Source organism: Crinia signifera, chromosome 7 (assembly GCF_055691185.1).
Source record: "Crinia signifera chromosome 7, ASM5569118v1, whole genome shotgun sequence".
Classification (NCBI taxonomy): Eukaryota; Metazoa; Chordata; class Amphibia; order Anura; family Myobatrachidae; genus Crinia; species Crinia signifera.
The window spans coordinates 28172163-28186333 of NC_139223.1; the positions used below are offsets into that span (position 1 = coordinate 28172163).

The 14171-nt window shown below is 47.9% G+C and overlaps 1 protein-coding gene across 1 annotated transcript in view; it reads left to right on the forward strand.

Moving 5' to 3' along the window:
• Positions 1-1623: 1623 nt before the first annotated feature.
• Positions 1624-14171, forward strand: part of ADCY9 (adenylate cyclase 9) — a 59357-nt gene continuing 46809 nt past the window's right edge. Inside the window, exon 1 of the mRNA XM_083152697.1 lies at positions 1624-4166. Within this exon, the coding sequence (XP_083008823.1) occupies positions 2492-4166 (1675 nt within the window). The 5' untranslated portion in view covers positions 1624-2491. The remainder of the gene's footprint in view (positions 4167-14171) is intronic.

Genomic DNA, 14171 nt, shown 5'->3' on the forward strand with positions numbered 1-14171 from the left:
TATTTGTTGTACTTTGACATCGATAGAGGCAAACCATCTGGTTCTCCCCCATCGAAGGCAACACTATTCTACATCGGTCATAAACCATCAATGATTTTGAGTCATCAATGGTCAATGGTCATTGCGCACAGTGTCTATTCAGAGGCGCAGCGGATGAAAACGGGGGCGCGTCCCTCATTGGCATGCACTACCTAATTTGCATAAACCATTTTCGGGCGATTCGCCGCACCAGTTTCCCTCTTCTCACCATTGAAAAGTCGGGAGGTATGTGTATGCGCTATATCATTCTCCCAAGATTACCGCAGGTATCATTACCTATATATCGGCTGTGGGGTGTTCCATGTAGTATGTGCTGGGCATTAATGGCTGCGACAGAGGGTAATATAACTCAGACTAACAACAGCTGGATAGCATTTAGTATAATGAGAAAAAATACACAATGTTCATTTTTTAGAGATTGGTAATATGCAAATTGCCCCAGTCATTTATATGAAGCTACCTGTGCACAAGCAGGGATATATACGGGCCTGGCAGACTTAGGGGGTCTATGCACTAAGCCTTGGAGATAGGGGAGAGAGAAAATGTACCAGACAATCAGCTCCTAAAGGGGCTCATACAGTGCGATCACACCATGGGCCTTATTCTGATCGGTGCGGCCGGATCCGAATATGCGGCCAGGACCGTGCGTGCGAAACCCCGCCTTCCATACGGATCGCCAACTCCGTCCGTACGCGGCAAGAAGCTGTCCGAACGGACCGCACGTGTTTTTTTACATGGAATACGCCTCCTCCATCTCAGGGAACCTCCCCCATCATTCGATGGTCGCAGACCATCGAATGCCGGACCGAGTGCTCCACCAGCTCCCGCAACCTCAGACCACACGGACATTTTTCCGTGCAAAAGCAGGGATCTGGGCGGAAAGCTGACATCCGGCGATGTCATATGTCCTCCCCCTACACGTGCGTCACGGCCGCATTACCATACGTACGCCCAGCGTTTGCATGGGAACGCCCATGAAACGCGGGGCGTACGCATATGGTAATGAGCCCAAATAGCCCTTCACGCCCCTCTCCACCCCCTGGTCGGAGTGTTCACATTTCATGCGGGATTTGGCCGTACGCCCCGCTCGCACATGCGCAGAGACGCCTCTGCACATGCGCAGACACAAAACATCGGCGGCACGAACGCACGCGGATATTACCGCACCAACCAGAATAAGGGCCCATGTATGGGCACCTTAACTGTCATGTTTCAAACACAACCTCTACTGTGGCAGTTAGGATCTACTTGGCTAGTACTTTATCTCTCTCCACTGTATCTCTCTCCAGGAATTATAACAATTATTAATATTATAGACCAGGAGACAGCACGTCTGCATTTGGATGAAGGGAATGGCCGACGTTTACTTCCCAGACAGAAATGACAGTGTAACATCCCATAGGAGCACCACTAATGCCTCTGAGGGCCTGTTCCTGCAGCCACGGCATGCTCTCCTCAGCCACCCTCTTTTCCCCTGGAAATCCCATAATAACTGTGTCTCTTTTCCCTCAGCCTCTACCCCTTTCCCATCTCTCCCCTCCCTCCCCTCTCTGCTCGGCCCCCCCTCTGTCTCTCCTCCTCCTCCCCCCTCCCTCCATGCTCAGCCCAGCATAGGAAAAGCAGCCAGGAAAGAGAGAGAGGAGAGAGCGGCCTGTCTGAGAGCTGGTGAGAGTGGCCCCCTCATGGCTGGGGAAGGAGAGCAAGAGCCCCAGAACACCGCTCTGTGTACCCCTGCCACCCACCAGGAGAGGGGCACCCTGGCCTACTGGGAACCCAGGGAGTGAAGGGGCAGACTGCTGTGCCCACTGCAAAAGCCATTATCCAGGGGGGGTTGGGGGGGGGGGGGGGGGGAGAGAGAAGAGGATTGCATGCAACACCCAGCATTGGAAGAACACCCTAAAAGAGGAGGGGATACTGAGCTAACTCAGAGAAAGGTGCAATCTGCCCTTGCTTCCTCTGCAGCACCAATGCCTGCCATGCCGTCCCAGCAACCCTGGATCATTTTGCCATGAAAGATGGAGACCCCCAGGGTGGATGGAATATACAGACTATTGCCTCCTTTGGGGCTGACAGCACTGAGTGAGCAGTTCCTAAATATTTACAGTAAGCAGCCTGAGGGAGATGATAGGCTGCAGCAGGTTCCACAGCCTCCAGCGGTTCCTCTGATGTCCTAAATGCACCTATTAACGTATGGACTGCTGTGGTCTGTCAGGAGAGATCTGCACCCGCGCTGAATGACTGTACTTGGCTGCCAGTGCAGGGAGAGACTACAGGGCACAGCGGTTACTTTGCATGGAGGTACAAGTGTGTGTGCTGCCTCAGGACAGGCTGGGAGCTGCCAGGAGACTCAGGATCCTTCTGCTGGTCTGTAGCTGAACCATAGTTTGGCTGCTGGAGGGTGAAAAGAGGGGGAATAAAAAAAAAAGTCCAAGGCAAAGTATACACTGATAACATGGCCTCCCCCGTGAACCAGCAGCTGCTGCATCACACAGAGGTGAGGTGTGATGGCAGCGGGGACAGTAGCAGCGTGACTGTGAAAATTAACAGGCAGCAAAACCAAGGATCTTCCAGACGGTGCAAATACAGCATATCCTCCAGCTGTAGCTCGGGGGAGTCTGGCGTGAAGAAAGGTGGTGGGGTCGGGGGCGCTCGGAGGCAGAAGAGGCTCCCTCAGCTTTTTGAAAGGTCCACGTCCAACTGGTGGAACCCAAAATTTGATTCCAGTAACCTAGAGGAAGCCTGTGTGGAGCGATGCTTCCCGCAAACACAGCGCAGGTTCCGCTACGCCCTACTGTACCTGTCGGTTTCTGGGCTCCTGTGGAGCATCTACTTTGGAGTTCATACAAAGTCCAAACTGATTGCCCACCTTGTACCAACTCTGAGCTTCCTGGTGGTGTGCCTAGGCTTCTTTTGCTTTACCTTCACCAAACCTTACGCCCGCCACTGCACAGCAGTCTCCCTGTTTGTCACAATGCTGGTCTTTGCCCTCACGTTGGCCTCGCAGTTCCAGGCATTGAACCCCGAAACTGCCACTGATGGATTCTCCAACTTTACCTCCCCGTCTTCGGCAGGTTCCACTTCTTGTCTATCCCAGATTGGCAGCTTTTCCATATGTGTGGAGGTTCTTCTATTGCTCTACACAGTCATGCACTTGCCCCTGTACCTCAGTGCCTGCCTTGGGGTGGCGTACTCTATTCTTTTTGAGACCTTTGGATACCATTTTCGGGACGAAGCGTGTTTTGCTCCTTTGGTGGGTAGGATGGCCCATTGGGAACTCCTCAGCAAAGCACTGCTGCACGTCTGCATTCACGCCATAGGAGTGCACCTTTTCATAATGTCGGAAGTCCGATCCCGCAGCACTTTCCTAAAGGTTGGACAGTCCATTATGCATGGCAAAGACCTAGAAGTGGAGAAGGCCCTCAAAGAAAGGATGATCCACTCCGTCATGCCAAGGATTATCGCCGATGACCTGATGAAGCAGGGCGATGATGAGAGTGAAAACTCTGTCAAGCGCCACTCGGCCTCGAGCCCCAAGAGTCGCAAGAAGAAGTCCTCTATCCAAAAAACACCCATAGTCTTCAGGCCCTTCAAGATGCAGAGGATAGAACAAGTCAGCATCCTTTTCGCAGATATTGTAGGATTCACCAAGATGAGTGCCAACAAGTCTGCCCATGCCCTTGTGGGACTTCTCAATGACTTATTTGGCCGCTTTGACCGGATTTGCGAGGAGACGAAGTGTGAGAAAATCAGCACCTTGGGCGACTGCTACTACTGTGTGGCAGGATGCCCCGAGCCACGGAGTGATCATGCTTATTGCTGCATTGAGATGGGCCTTGGGATGATTGAGGCCATTGAGCAGTTCTGCCAGGAAAAGAAGGAAATGGTCAACATGCGTGTCGGCGTCCACACTGGCACGGTTCTGTGTGGCATCCTTGGCATGAGAAGGTTCAAATTTGATGTGTGGTCAAATGACGTCAACCTTGCCAACCTTATGGAGCAGTTGGGAGTTGCAGGCAAAGTGCACATTTCGGAGAAAACCGCAAAGTACCTGGATGACCGCTACTTGATGGTAGACAGTCTGGTGGTGGAACGCGTGGGTCAGATTGTAGCGGCTGATCAACTTAAAGGTAACATAGTAACATACATAGTAACATAGTAAAGGTAACATAGTAACATACATACTGTAGTAACAAATAAAGGCTGAAAAAAAACGTTAGTCCATCGAGATCAACCAGTCCATCGAGTTCAACCAGGTAAAATGACATCTATGGGCTGAGCTGTAGCATTGAGTCCTATAGTACATGAGAATGCCTATACTACCGCCTGCTGTATGCTTATAAAAGTAAAATGCTTCTATAATCCAAGAATAAAATCCTATATTCAGAAGCAATTCCATGATTTACAGAATAGCAAGTGACAGAAGGTAGGCTAGAATTGCATTATTGTGAATGTTAATTGAATTATCTTGGATTATGGTTCAACTAAAATTTTAGACAAATTCCTTTAATATTCCACAATGATTTGATGAAGTATTGTGCATAATCTGCATTAACATTGGCAGGTTTCACATGGATGGTGGTTTCAATTATTAATAGTTATATAAAGAACATGACCTCATAAACTGCAGTCAGACAATCTATGTATCATTTATAATATATATATATATATAGATATATATAGATATATATATATATATATAGATAGATATATATATTTTTTTTTAATAATCCCAGCACTGTCTGATCTGTCCTGAAAATCTGCAGTCAAGATATAACTGTATATTATATATATAATCCCAGTATTGTCTGATCCTGTCCTAATAATCTGCAGTCAGGAGATAACTGTATAATATATATAATCTCAGCACTGTGTGATCCTGTCCTGATAATTTGCAGTCAGGATATAACTGTATATATAATATAATCCCAGCACTATTATGGGGTTTATTCTAGTTCATTCTTTCTGACAAAATCCTTCTTAGATGGACAAAACCATGTGCACTGCAGGGGGGCAGATGTAACATGTGCAGATAGAATTAGATTTGGGTGAGTTATTTTGTTTCTGTGCAGGGAAAATACTGACTGCTTTATTTTACACTGCAATATAGATCTCACTTTGAAGTAAAACTCCACCCAAATCTAATTCTCTCTGCACAAGTTACATCTGCCCCACCCGCAGTGCACATGGTTTTGTCCATCTAAGAAGGATTTTGTCAGAAAGAATGAACTAGAATAACCCCCTATGTGTCCTGATAATCTGCAGTCAGGACATAACTGTATATTATATATAATCCCAGCACTGCCTGATCCTGTCCTGATAATCTGCAGTCAAGACATAACTGTATATTATATATAATCCCAGCACTGTGTGATCCTGTCCTGATAATCTGCAGTCAAGATATAACTATACAATATATAATCCCAGCACTGTCTGATCCTGTCTTGATAATCTGCAGTCAGGACATAACTGTATACTATATATAATCCCAGCACTGTGTGATCCTGTCCTGATAATTTGCAGTCAGGATATAACTGTATATTATATATAATATAATCCCAGCACTGTTTGATCCTGTCCTGATAATCCGCAGTCAGGATATAACTGTATAATATATATAATCTCAGCACTGTGTGATCCTGTCCTGATAATCTGCAGTCAGGATATAACTGTATATATTATATATAATATAATCCCAGCACTATGTGTCCTGATAATCTGCAGTCAGGACATAACTGTATATTATATAATCCCAGCACTGTGTGATCCTGTCCTGATAATCTGCAGTCAGGATATAACTGTATATTATATATAATATAATCCCAGCACTGTGTGATCCTGTCCTTATATAACTGTATATCCTGTTATATACTGTGTGATCCTGTCCTGATATAACTGTTTATAATATAATCCCAGCACTGTGTGATCCTGTCCTGATAATCTGCAGTCAGGACATAACTGTATATTATATATAATCCCAGCACTGTGTGATCCTGTCCTGATAATCTGCAGTCAGGATATAACTGTATAATATATATAATCCCAGCACTGTTTGATCCTGTTCTGATAATCCGCAGTCAGGATATAACTGTATAATATATATAATCCTATATATAATCCCAGCTCTGTTTGATCCTGTCCTGATAATCCGCAGTCAGGATATAACTGTATAATATATATAATCCCAGCTCTGTTTGATCCTGTCCTGATAATCCGCAGTCAGGATATAACTGTATAATATATATAATCCCAGCTCTGTTTGATGTTGTCCGGATAAGGCATACCCTCCAACTGTACCTTTTTGGCAGGTACAGTACAGTTTTGTTTTATGGCCTGTACCTTTTTTGGGTCTCCAACTGCCCATTGTCAGTATAAAAAAGGGGGTGCAGTGACCACACCCCTTTCCGAATCTGTACCGGTTTTTGCTCTTCAGGTGTTGGAGGGTATGCCATTGTGCCCCTGGTGATAGGTAAAGTGGACAGAGAAGTCTACTTTGCCGGACGGGATAAATTGAAACTCTAATGCTGCATGCCATGTTTTCTGACCATAATGGTTCACACGTGACAGGGGAAGAATGTGGCCCCATTTCATTCTTTTGTCACCACTGCATGAATGAATTACTATTAATGACATTTCACGGCTTGTCTGTGGTTAGGAAAGGCAACGCATCTATGAGATTACGCAGTGTTCACAGAACCCACAGCGAGCGTGATGGGCGGAACATATGGGAGATCATGTGCTGGAGCTGGCACACCAACAGTTAAACCACCAGCATTAAAGGCCATTTAGGTCTTGTGTATCCCATGCATTATACACTGATTTCCTGTGTTCTCTGCTAGAAGCCATTTACTTGTGGTTATATTACACACTTTATATGTTATTGCGCAAGCAGCCAGACATGGCCAGGAATCGTTCTAGCTGTGTTTAACACAAATCAATTCTACTAACAATTACCAAAAACAGTGTGTGAGTTAATGTATCACAGCCATGCGCTGTCAGTGTGTCTGGTTAGGGCCGCAGACGCAGCGTCATTTGTAGGTTGTGCGAGCGCTGCGTTTACGCTGGCTGGATGCAGCATTTCGGCCGCAAGCCTCCTGGATCGCTGGCCACTTGGTAAAACAGATATTCAGTGCTCTTAAGGGGCCTACACATGGGGAACAATTGCTGAGCAATCTGAGATATGTAAATTGCTCAGCACACAGCGCTGCACAGCGATGTGTCGGCGCTGTATGCTGAGCGATCTGTCAGTGCCAGTGTTGCTGTATATTAATTGCTGGGTGATAGCGACACACGGGGCACTGGCACTGGTATGTAATATGATCAATAGAGCTGCCCCCACACCATGCAGTGTAAGGGACAGAGCAGAGCGGCTGCACATGCCCAGTGTACCAGCTTCTTCTACCACATTTACTGTATGTGTGGATCTGAGCCTTTCAACATTGCAATAGACCAGAGAGCAGCTACCAGGAGGAAGAGACAGGAGCCTTACCATAAAGTGGGAGATTGTGAGTTTAGAAAGTACAGTACTGGTTCTATTATGTTTGTGTATATATTTATTATAGCATGTTTAACCTTTACCTGACCACTTATATTATTTAAATGTTTGAAACAGCCTATACTATAGACCAGGCATGTCCAAAGTCAGGCCCGGGGGCCAATTGCGGCCCGTGCTGTCATTTCAAGCGGCCCGCAGTCTCCAGCTGGAAGCGGGCAGAGCATCAGATGTGGGAAGCACAGCACAGGACACTAAAACTGGGGCCCTGGCAAGCGCGCCTTTACCTTGCTGTCTGCTGCAGTGAGGAGGTTTGGCGTCCTACCCCTGCTGCTGCAATCGTATATCACCCTACTCCACAATCACAGTGACAGCAGTGTTTGGGGAGGGGGGCAGCAAGGGGGAAGCTTGCTCCAGTAACATGCAGAGCGGAGGAGGGCAGCAGCGGGAGCCCAAACATCTCCTGTCCTTGCAGTGCCTGCTTTGCCTCTCCTTCCTCTGGCTCACACAAGGGGCTGGGAAACATACAGAGAAGGGAGGGGGCAGAGTGGGGGACATACAGTGAAGGAGGGTCAGGCTGGGGGACATACAGTGAATGGAGGCAGTGATGGCCATTCAGAGAAGGGGGAGCAGGGGCAGGCTGGGGGACATACAGTAAATGGGAGCAGAGTGGGGTACATAGTGAATGGGGGTCATACGATGAATGGGAGTCATACAGTGAAGGAGGGTCAGGCTTGGGGACATACAATGAATGGAGGCACTGATGGACATTAAGAGAAGGGGGCAGGCTGGGGGGCAGAGTGAATGGGTGCAGAGTTGGGAGCATACAGTGAATGGGGGACATACAGTGAAGGAGGGGCAGGCTGGGGGACATACAATGAATGGGGGCAGGCTGGGGGAAATAAAGTGAAGGGGCAGGCTGGGGGACATAGAGTGAAAGGGGGCAGAGTGGGGGACAATTCTGATGTGATTAATGATTCAAAGAATGTCAGGCTGAATGGTCGGCCCCCACATTTTCACCTCACCAAATCGCAAAAAGTTTGGACACCCCTGCTATAGACCATCTGTACTGAGAAATATTAATACTGTATTCCATACAGTATCCAGTGTAGAAAAAGACAAATTTTCAGGGCTGTTACCACTCCCCCAGACTCCCGTACATATTTTTGGATTATGCTGGGTACACACCAAAACGATTTTAACACAATCCCATCAATCTGGATCCAATTCAGACTGATTGGATGCAGATTTGGTCAAAATCGTTTGGTTGGATCTGAATTGGATTCGAATCCGATCCTACCTGCTGCAGGTAGGATCTGTAAAAGATCCATTCATCTGAATACAGAGGGGATCGGATCGTATGCAAATCGTATGCAAATCGTATGTAAATCGTATGCAAATTGTATGCAAATCGTACAATCCGATCGTTTTGGTGTGTACCCAGCATTACATTTGGAAACCCCCCTCTAAAAATCCTGCATTAGACACTGACATGGTTTCAACAAACCCCCCTTTAGTAAATGTCCTTACAAGTGTTTGCATTCTTTTACAGTTATTCTTGTATGAAATAATCTGTGTTTAGCCATGCCTCCATATTTCTGGGATTTTCCACACTAATTCCATCTTTCATTTTATCGTAGTATTTGGCTAAAAGAGAATACTAGACATTTTCTATGTGTGAGTAGCAGCTGTCTTCCAACACAGAAAACAAATGCTAAAAGTTAGTTTATGATCATCTCTTAGCTATGGCCATATAAAATTATTTTGATTTATTGTCAACTGACGACTAAATATGAATGGAACATTAATCTTCCTTGACCTCTCCAATCAGTCCCATTTTGTTTGACCTTTCCCATCAGCCCCATCCTGTTTGATGTCTCCTATCTTCTCCATCTTGTTTGAGTTCTCCCACCAGTTACAACTTGATTGACTTTTCCCATCCACTCCATCTTGCTTGACAAGTCCCATCAGCCTCGTCTTGTTGGTCCTCACCATCAACTCCATCTTGGCGGTCCTCTCCATCAACAGAAATTTGGGTGACCTCTGCATCAGCTCCATCTTGTTTGACTTCTCCCCTCAGCCCAATCTTGATGCACCTCTCTCATTAGTTCTATCTTGTTGGACCTCACCCCTCAGCCCAATCTTGTTTGACCTCTCCCCTCAGCCCCTTCTTGTTTGACCTCTGCCCTCAGCATAACCTTGTTTGACCTTTTATCTTCTAATTTGTCCTCTCATCTCAGCCCATAGTGCAGTACCTTTCAATTAAGCTCCCATTAAGTTGACATCCAACATCATCCTTATTGATGGGAATTCGGATTGACACATGTGCTGCTGGCATTTATGGTCATTTTTTGTGAGGGAGAATTTGCGATGCAGTATTGAACCGCACAGTATGTTGTTGTCAAGAATTGAATTGCCCCCAATTAGATTTAAACCCTCATTGACAGGCCCATCTTGTCACCTCAGACCCTTCTTAGATGACATCTCACTCAAGTCCTTTCCTGTTTCGCACTCAGCTATGTTTCTCCTTTTTAAACTGTTGTCAAAACAGAGATAATTTGCATAATTGGTTCCCTGTTTAGAAAACACGTTGAAAGCAATGTTATCATGATCATATAAGGTTAGAACAATGCCCTCAGTTGAAAGTTAACAAACTACCTCAATTGATGTCTGAAGTCTTCAGCTTCCCTGACACTCATTGTTCCTGGTTTATAAATAGACATAATCCTAAAAATATTGGTTTGTTCGACTATAATCGTTGTTTTTTTTTAATAGACAGCAAACTGACGGCTATTCTTTACAGCAGAGGTTTATCGCAGAATGTAGTGTATGGTAGGGCCGCCAATCTGGTATCTAATGTATGGTAGGGCCGCCAATCTGGTATCTAGTGTATGGTAGGACCGCCAATCTGGTGTCTAGTGTATGGTAGGGCCGCCAATCTGGTGTCTAGTGTATGGTAGGGCCGCCAATCTGGTGTCTAGTGTACTGTAGGGCCGCCAATCTGGTGTCTAGTGTATGGTAGGGCCGCCAATCTGGTGTCTAGTGTATGGTAGGGCCGCCAATCTGGTGTCTAGTGTACGGTAGGGCCGCCAATCTGGTGTCTAGTGTATGGTAGGGCCGCCAATCTGGTGTCTAGTGTATGGTAGTGTTGCCAATCTGGTGTCTAGTGTATGGTAGGGCCGCCAATCTGGTGACTAGTGTATGGTAAGGCCACCAATCTGGTATTTAGTGTATGGTAGGGCCACCAATCTGGTATCAAGTGTATGGTAGGGCCGCCAATCTGGTGTCTAGTGTATGGTAGGGCCGCCAATCTGGTATCTAGTGTATGGTAGGGCCGCCAATCTGGTGTCTAGTGTATGGTAGGGGTGCCAATCTGGTGTCTAGTGTATGGTAGGGCCGCCAATCTGGTGTCTAGTGTATGGTAGGGCCGCCAATCTGGTGTCTAGTGTATGGTAGGGGTGCCAATCTGGTGTCTAGTGTATGGTAGGGCCGCCAATCTGGTGTCTAGTGTATGGTAGGGCCGCCAATCTGGTGTCTAGTGTATGGTAAGGCCACCAATCTGGTATTTAGTGTATGGTAGGGCCACCAATCTGGTGTCTAGTGTATGGTAGGGCCGCCAATCTGGTGTCTAGTGTATGGTAGGGCCGCCAATCTGGTATCTAGTGTATGGTAGGGGTGCCAATCTGGTGTCTAGTGTATGGTAGGGGTGCCAATCTGGTGTCTAGTGTATGGTAGGGCCGCCAATCTGGTGTCTAGTGTATGGTAGGGCCGCCAATCTGGTGTCTAGTGTATGGTAGGGCCGCCAATCTGGTGACTAGTGTACGGTAGGGCCGCCAATCTGGTGTCTAGTGTATGGTAGGGCTGCCAATCTGGTGACTAGTGTACGGTAGGGCCGCCAATATGGTGTCTAGTGTACGGTAGGGCCGCCAATCTGGTATCTAGTGTATGGTAGGGCCGCCAATCTGGTGTCTAGTGTATGGTAGGGCCCCCAATCTGGTGTCTAGTGTATGGTAGGGCCGCCAATCTGGTGTCTAGTGTACGGTAGGGCCGCCAATCTGGTATCTAGTGTATGGTAGGGCCGCCAATCTGGTGTCTAGTGTATGGTAGGGCCCCCAATCTGGTGTCTAGTGTATGGTAGGGCCGCCAATCTGGTGTCTAGTGTATGGTAGGGCCGCCAATCTGGTGTCTAGTGTATGGTAGGACCGCCAATCTGGTGTCTAGTGTATGGTAGGGCCCCCAATCTGGTGTCTAGTGTATGGTAGGGCCGCCAATCTGGTGTCTAGTGTATGGTAGGGCCGCCAATCTGGTGTCTAGTGTATGGTAGGGCCGCCAATCTGGTGTCTAGTGTATGGTAGTGCTGCCAATCTGGTGTCTAGTGTATGGTAGTGCTGCCAATCTGGTGTCTAGTGTATGGTAGGGCCGCCAATCTGGTGTCTAGTGTATGGTAGGGCCGCCAATCTGGTGTCTAGTGTATGGTAGGGCCGCCAATCTGGTGTCTAGTGTATGGTAGGCCCCCCAATCTGGTGTCTAGTGTATGGTAGGGCCGCCAATCTGGTGTCTAGTGTATGGTAGGGCCGCCAATCTGGTGACTAGTGTATGGTAGGGCCGCCAATATGGTGTCTAGTGTACGGTAGGGCCCCCAATCTGGTGTCTAGTGTACGGTAGGGCCGCCAATCTGGTATCTAGTGTATGGTAGGGCCGCCAATCTGGTGTCTAGTGTATGGTAGGGCTGCCAATCTGGTGTCTAGTGTACGGTAGGGCCGCCAATATGGTGTCTAGTGTACGGTAGGGCCGCCAATCTGGTATCTAGTGTATGGTAGGGCTGCCAATCTGGTGTCTAGTGTATGGTAAGGCCGCCAATCTGGTATCTAGTGTATGGTAGGGCCGCCAATCTGGTGTCTAGTGTATGGTAGGGCCGCCAATCTGGTGTCTAGTGTATGGTAGGGCCCCCAATCTGGTGTCTAGTGTATGGTAGGGCCGCCAATCTGGTGTCTAGTGTATGGTAGGGCCGCCAATCTGGTGTCTAGTGTATGGTAGGGCCCCCAATCTGGTGTCTAGTGTATGGTAGTGCTGCCAATCTGGTGTCTAGTGTACGGTAGGGCCGCCAATATGGTGTCTAGTGTACGGTAGGGCCGCCAATCTGGTGTCTAGTGTACGGTAGGGCCGCCAATCTGGTGTCTAGTGTATGGTAGGGCCCCCAATCTGGTGACTAGTGTACGGTAGGGCCACCAATCTGGTATCTAGTGTATGGTAGGGCCGCCAATATGGTGTCTAGTGTACGGTAGGGCCGCCAATCTGGTATCTAGTGTATGGTAGGGCCGCCAATCTGGTGTCTAGTGTATGGTAGGGCCGCCAATCTGGTGTCTAGTGTATGGTAGGGCCGCCAATCTGGTGTCTAGTGTATGGTAGGGCCGCCAATCTGGTGTCTAGTGTATGGTAGGGCCGCCAATCTGGTGTCTAGTGTATGGTAGGGCCGCCAATCTGGTGTCTAGTGTATGGTAGGGCCGCCAATCTGGTGTCTAGTGTATGGTAGGACTGCCAATCTGGTGTCTAGTGTATGGTAGGACTGCTAATCTGGTGTCTAGTGTATGGTAGGACTGCCAATCTGGTGTCTAGTGTATGGTAGGACTGCTAATCTGGTGTCTAGTGTATGGTAGGACCGCCAATCTGGTTATTAGTGTACGATAACAATGGCAACATGTGGAATATAAATGCCAGTATATGAGGACACATTTATACAATGACTTATTGCTGGCCATGTAGAGTTACCTTATCATTAACATGAACTAGTTACTTATATAACAGTGGCCCTTATTCTGGTTGGTGCGGTAATATCCGCGTGCGTTCGGCCCGCCGATGTTTTGTGTCTGCGCATGTGCGAGCGGGGCGTATGGCCAAATCCCGCATGATCTGTGAACACTCCGAACAGGGGGTGGAGAGGGGCGTGAAAGGCTATTTGGGCTCATTACCATATGCATACGCCCCGCGTTTCATGGGCGTTCCCATGCAAACGCTGGGCGTACGTATGGTAATGCGGCCTTGACGCACTTGTAGGGGGCGAACATATGACATCGCCGGATGTCAGCTGCCCGCCCAGATCCCTGCTTTTGCACGGAAAAATGTCCGTGTGGTCTGAGGTTGCGGGAGCTGGTGGACCATTCGGTCCTGCATTCGATGTTCTGCGACCATCGAATGATGGGGGAGGTTCCCTGAGATGGAGGAGGCGTATTCCATGAAAAATACACGTGCGGTCTGTTCGGCCAGCTTCTTACCGCGTACGGACGGAGTTGGCGATCCGTACGGAAGGCGGGGTTTCGCACGCACTGTCCTGGCCGCATATTTGGATCCGGCCGCACCGATCAGAATAAGGGCCAGTGTGAGGTAAGCAGGTTAAGATTGTTTCCAGAAGGTGCTGCGCGTGTCACTGCTAATCAAGGTCACCCAACATCACAGCTTCTGTTGCACCTCTACCATGTGTGAGGGAATAAACCTGTTATGTTGGTGATCACAAGGTGCCAGACAAGCGGCTGGAGCGACAACACCTCATGGTCATCACCGCCAATTGAATCTATCATGATATCAGACCTGAATCACTAAACCCTGTATTTTCTGGACGGCTGTGTAGTCTTTCTATACCCACTGG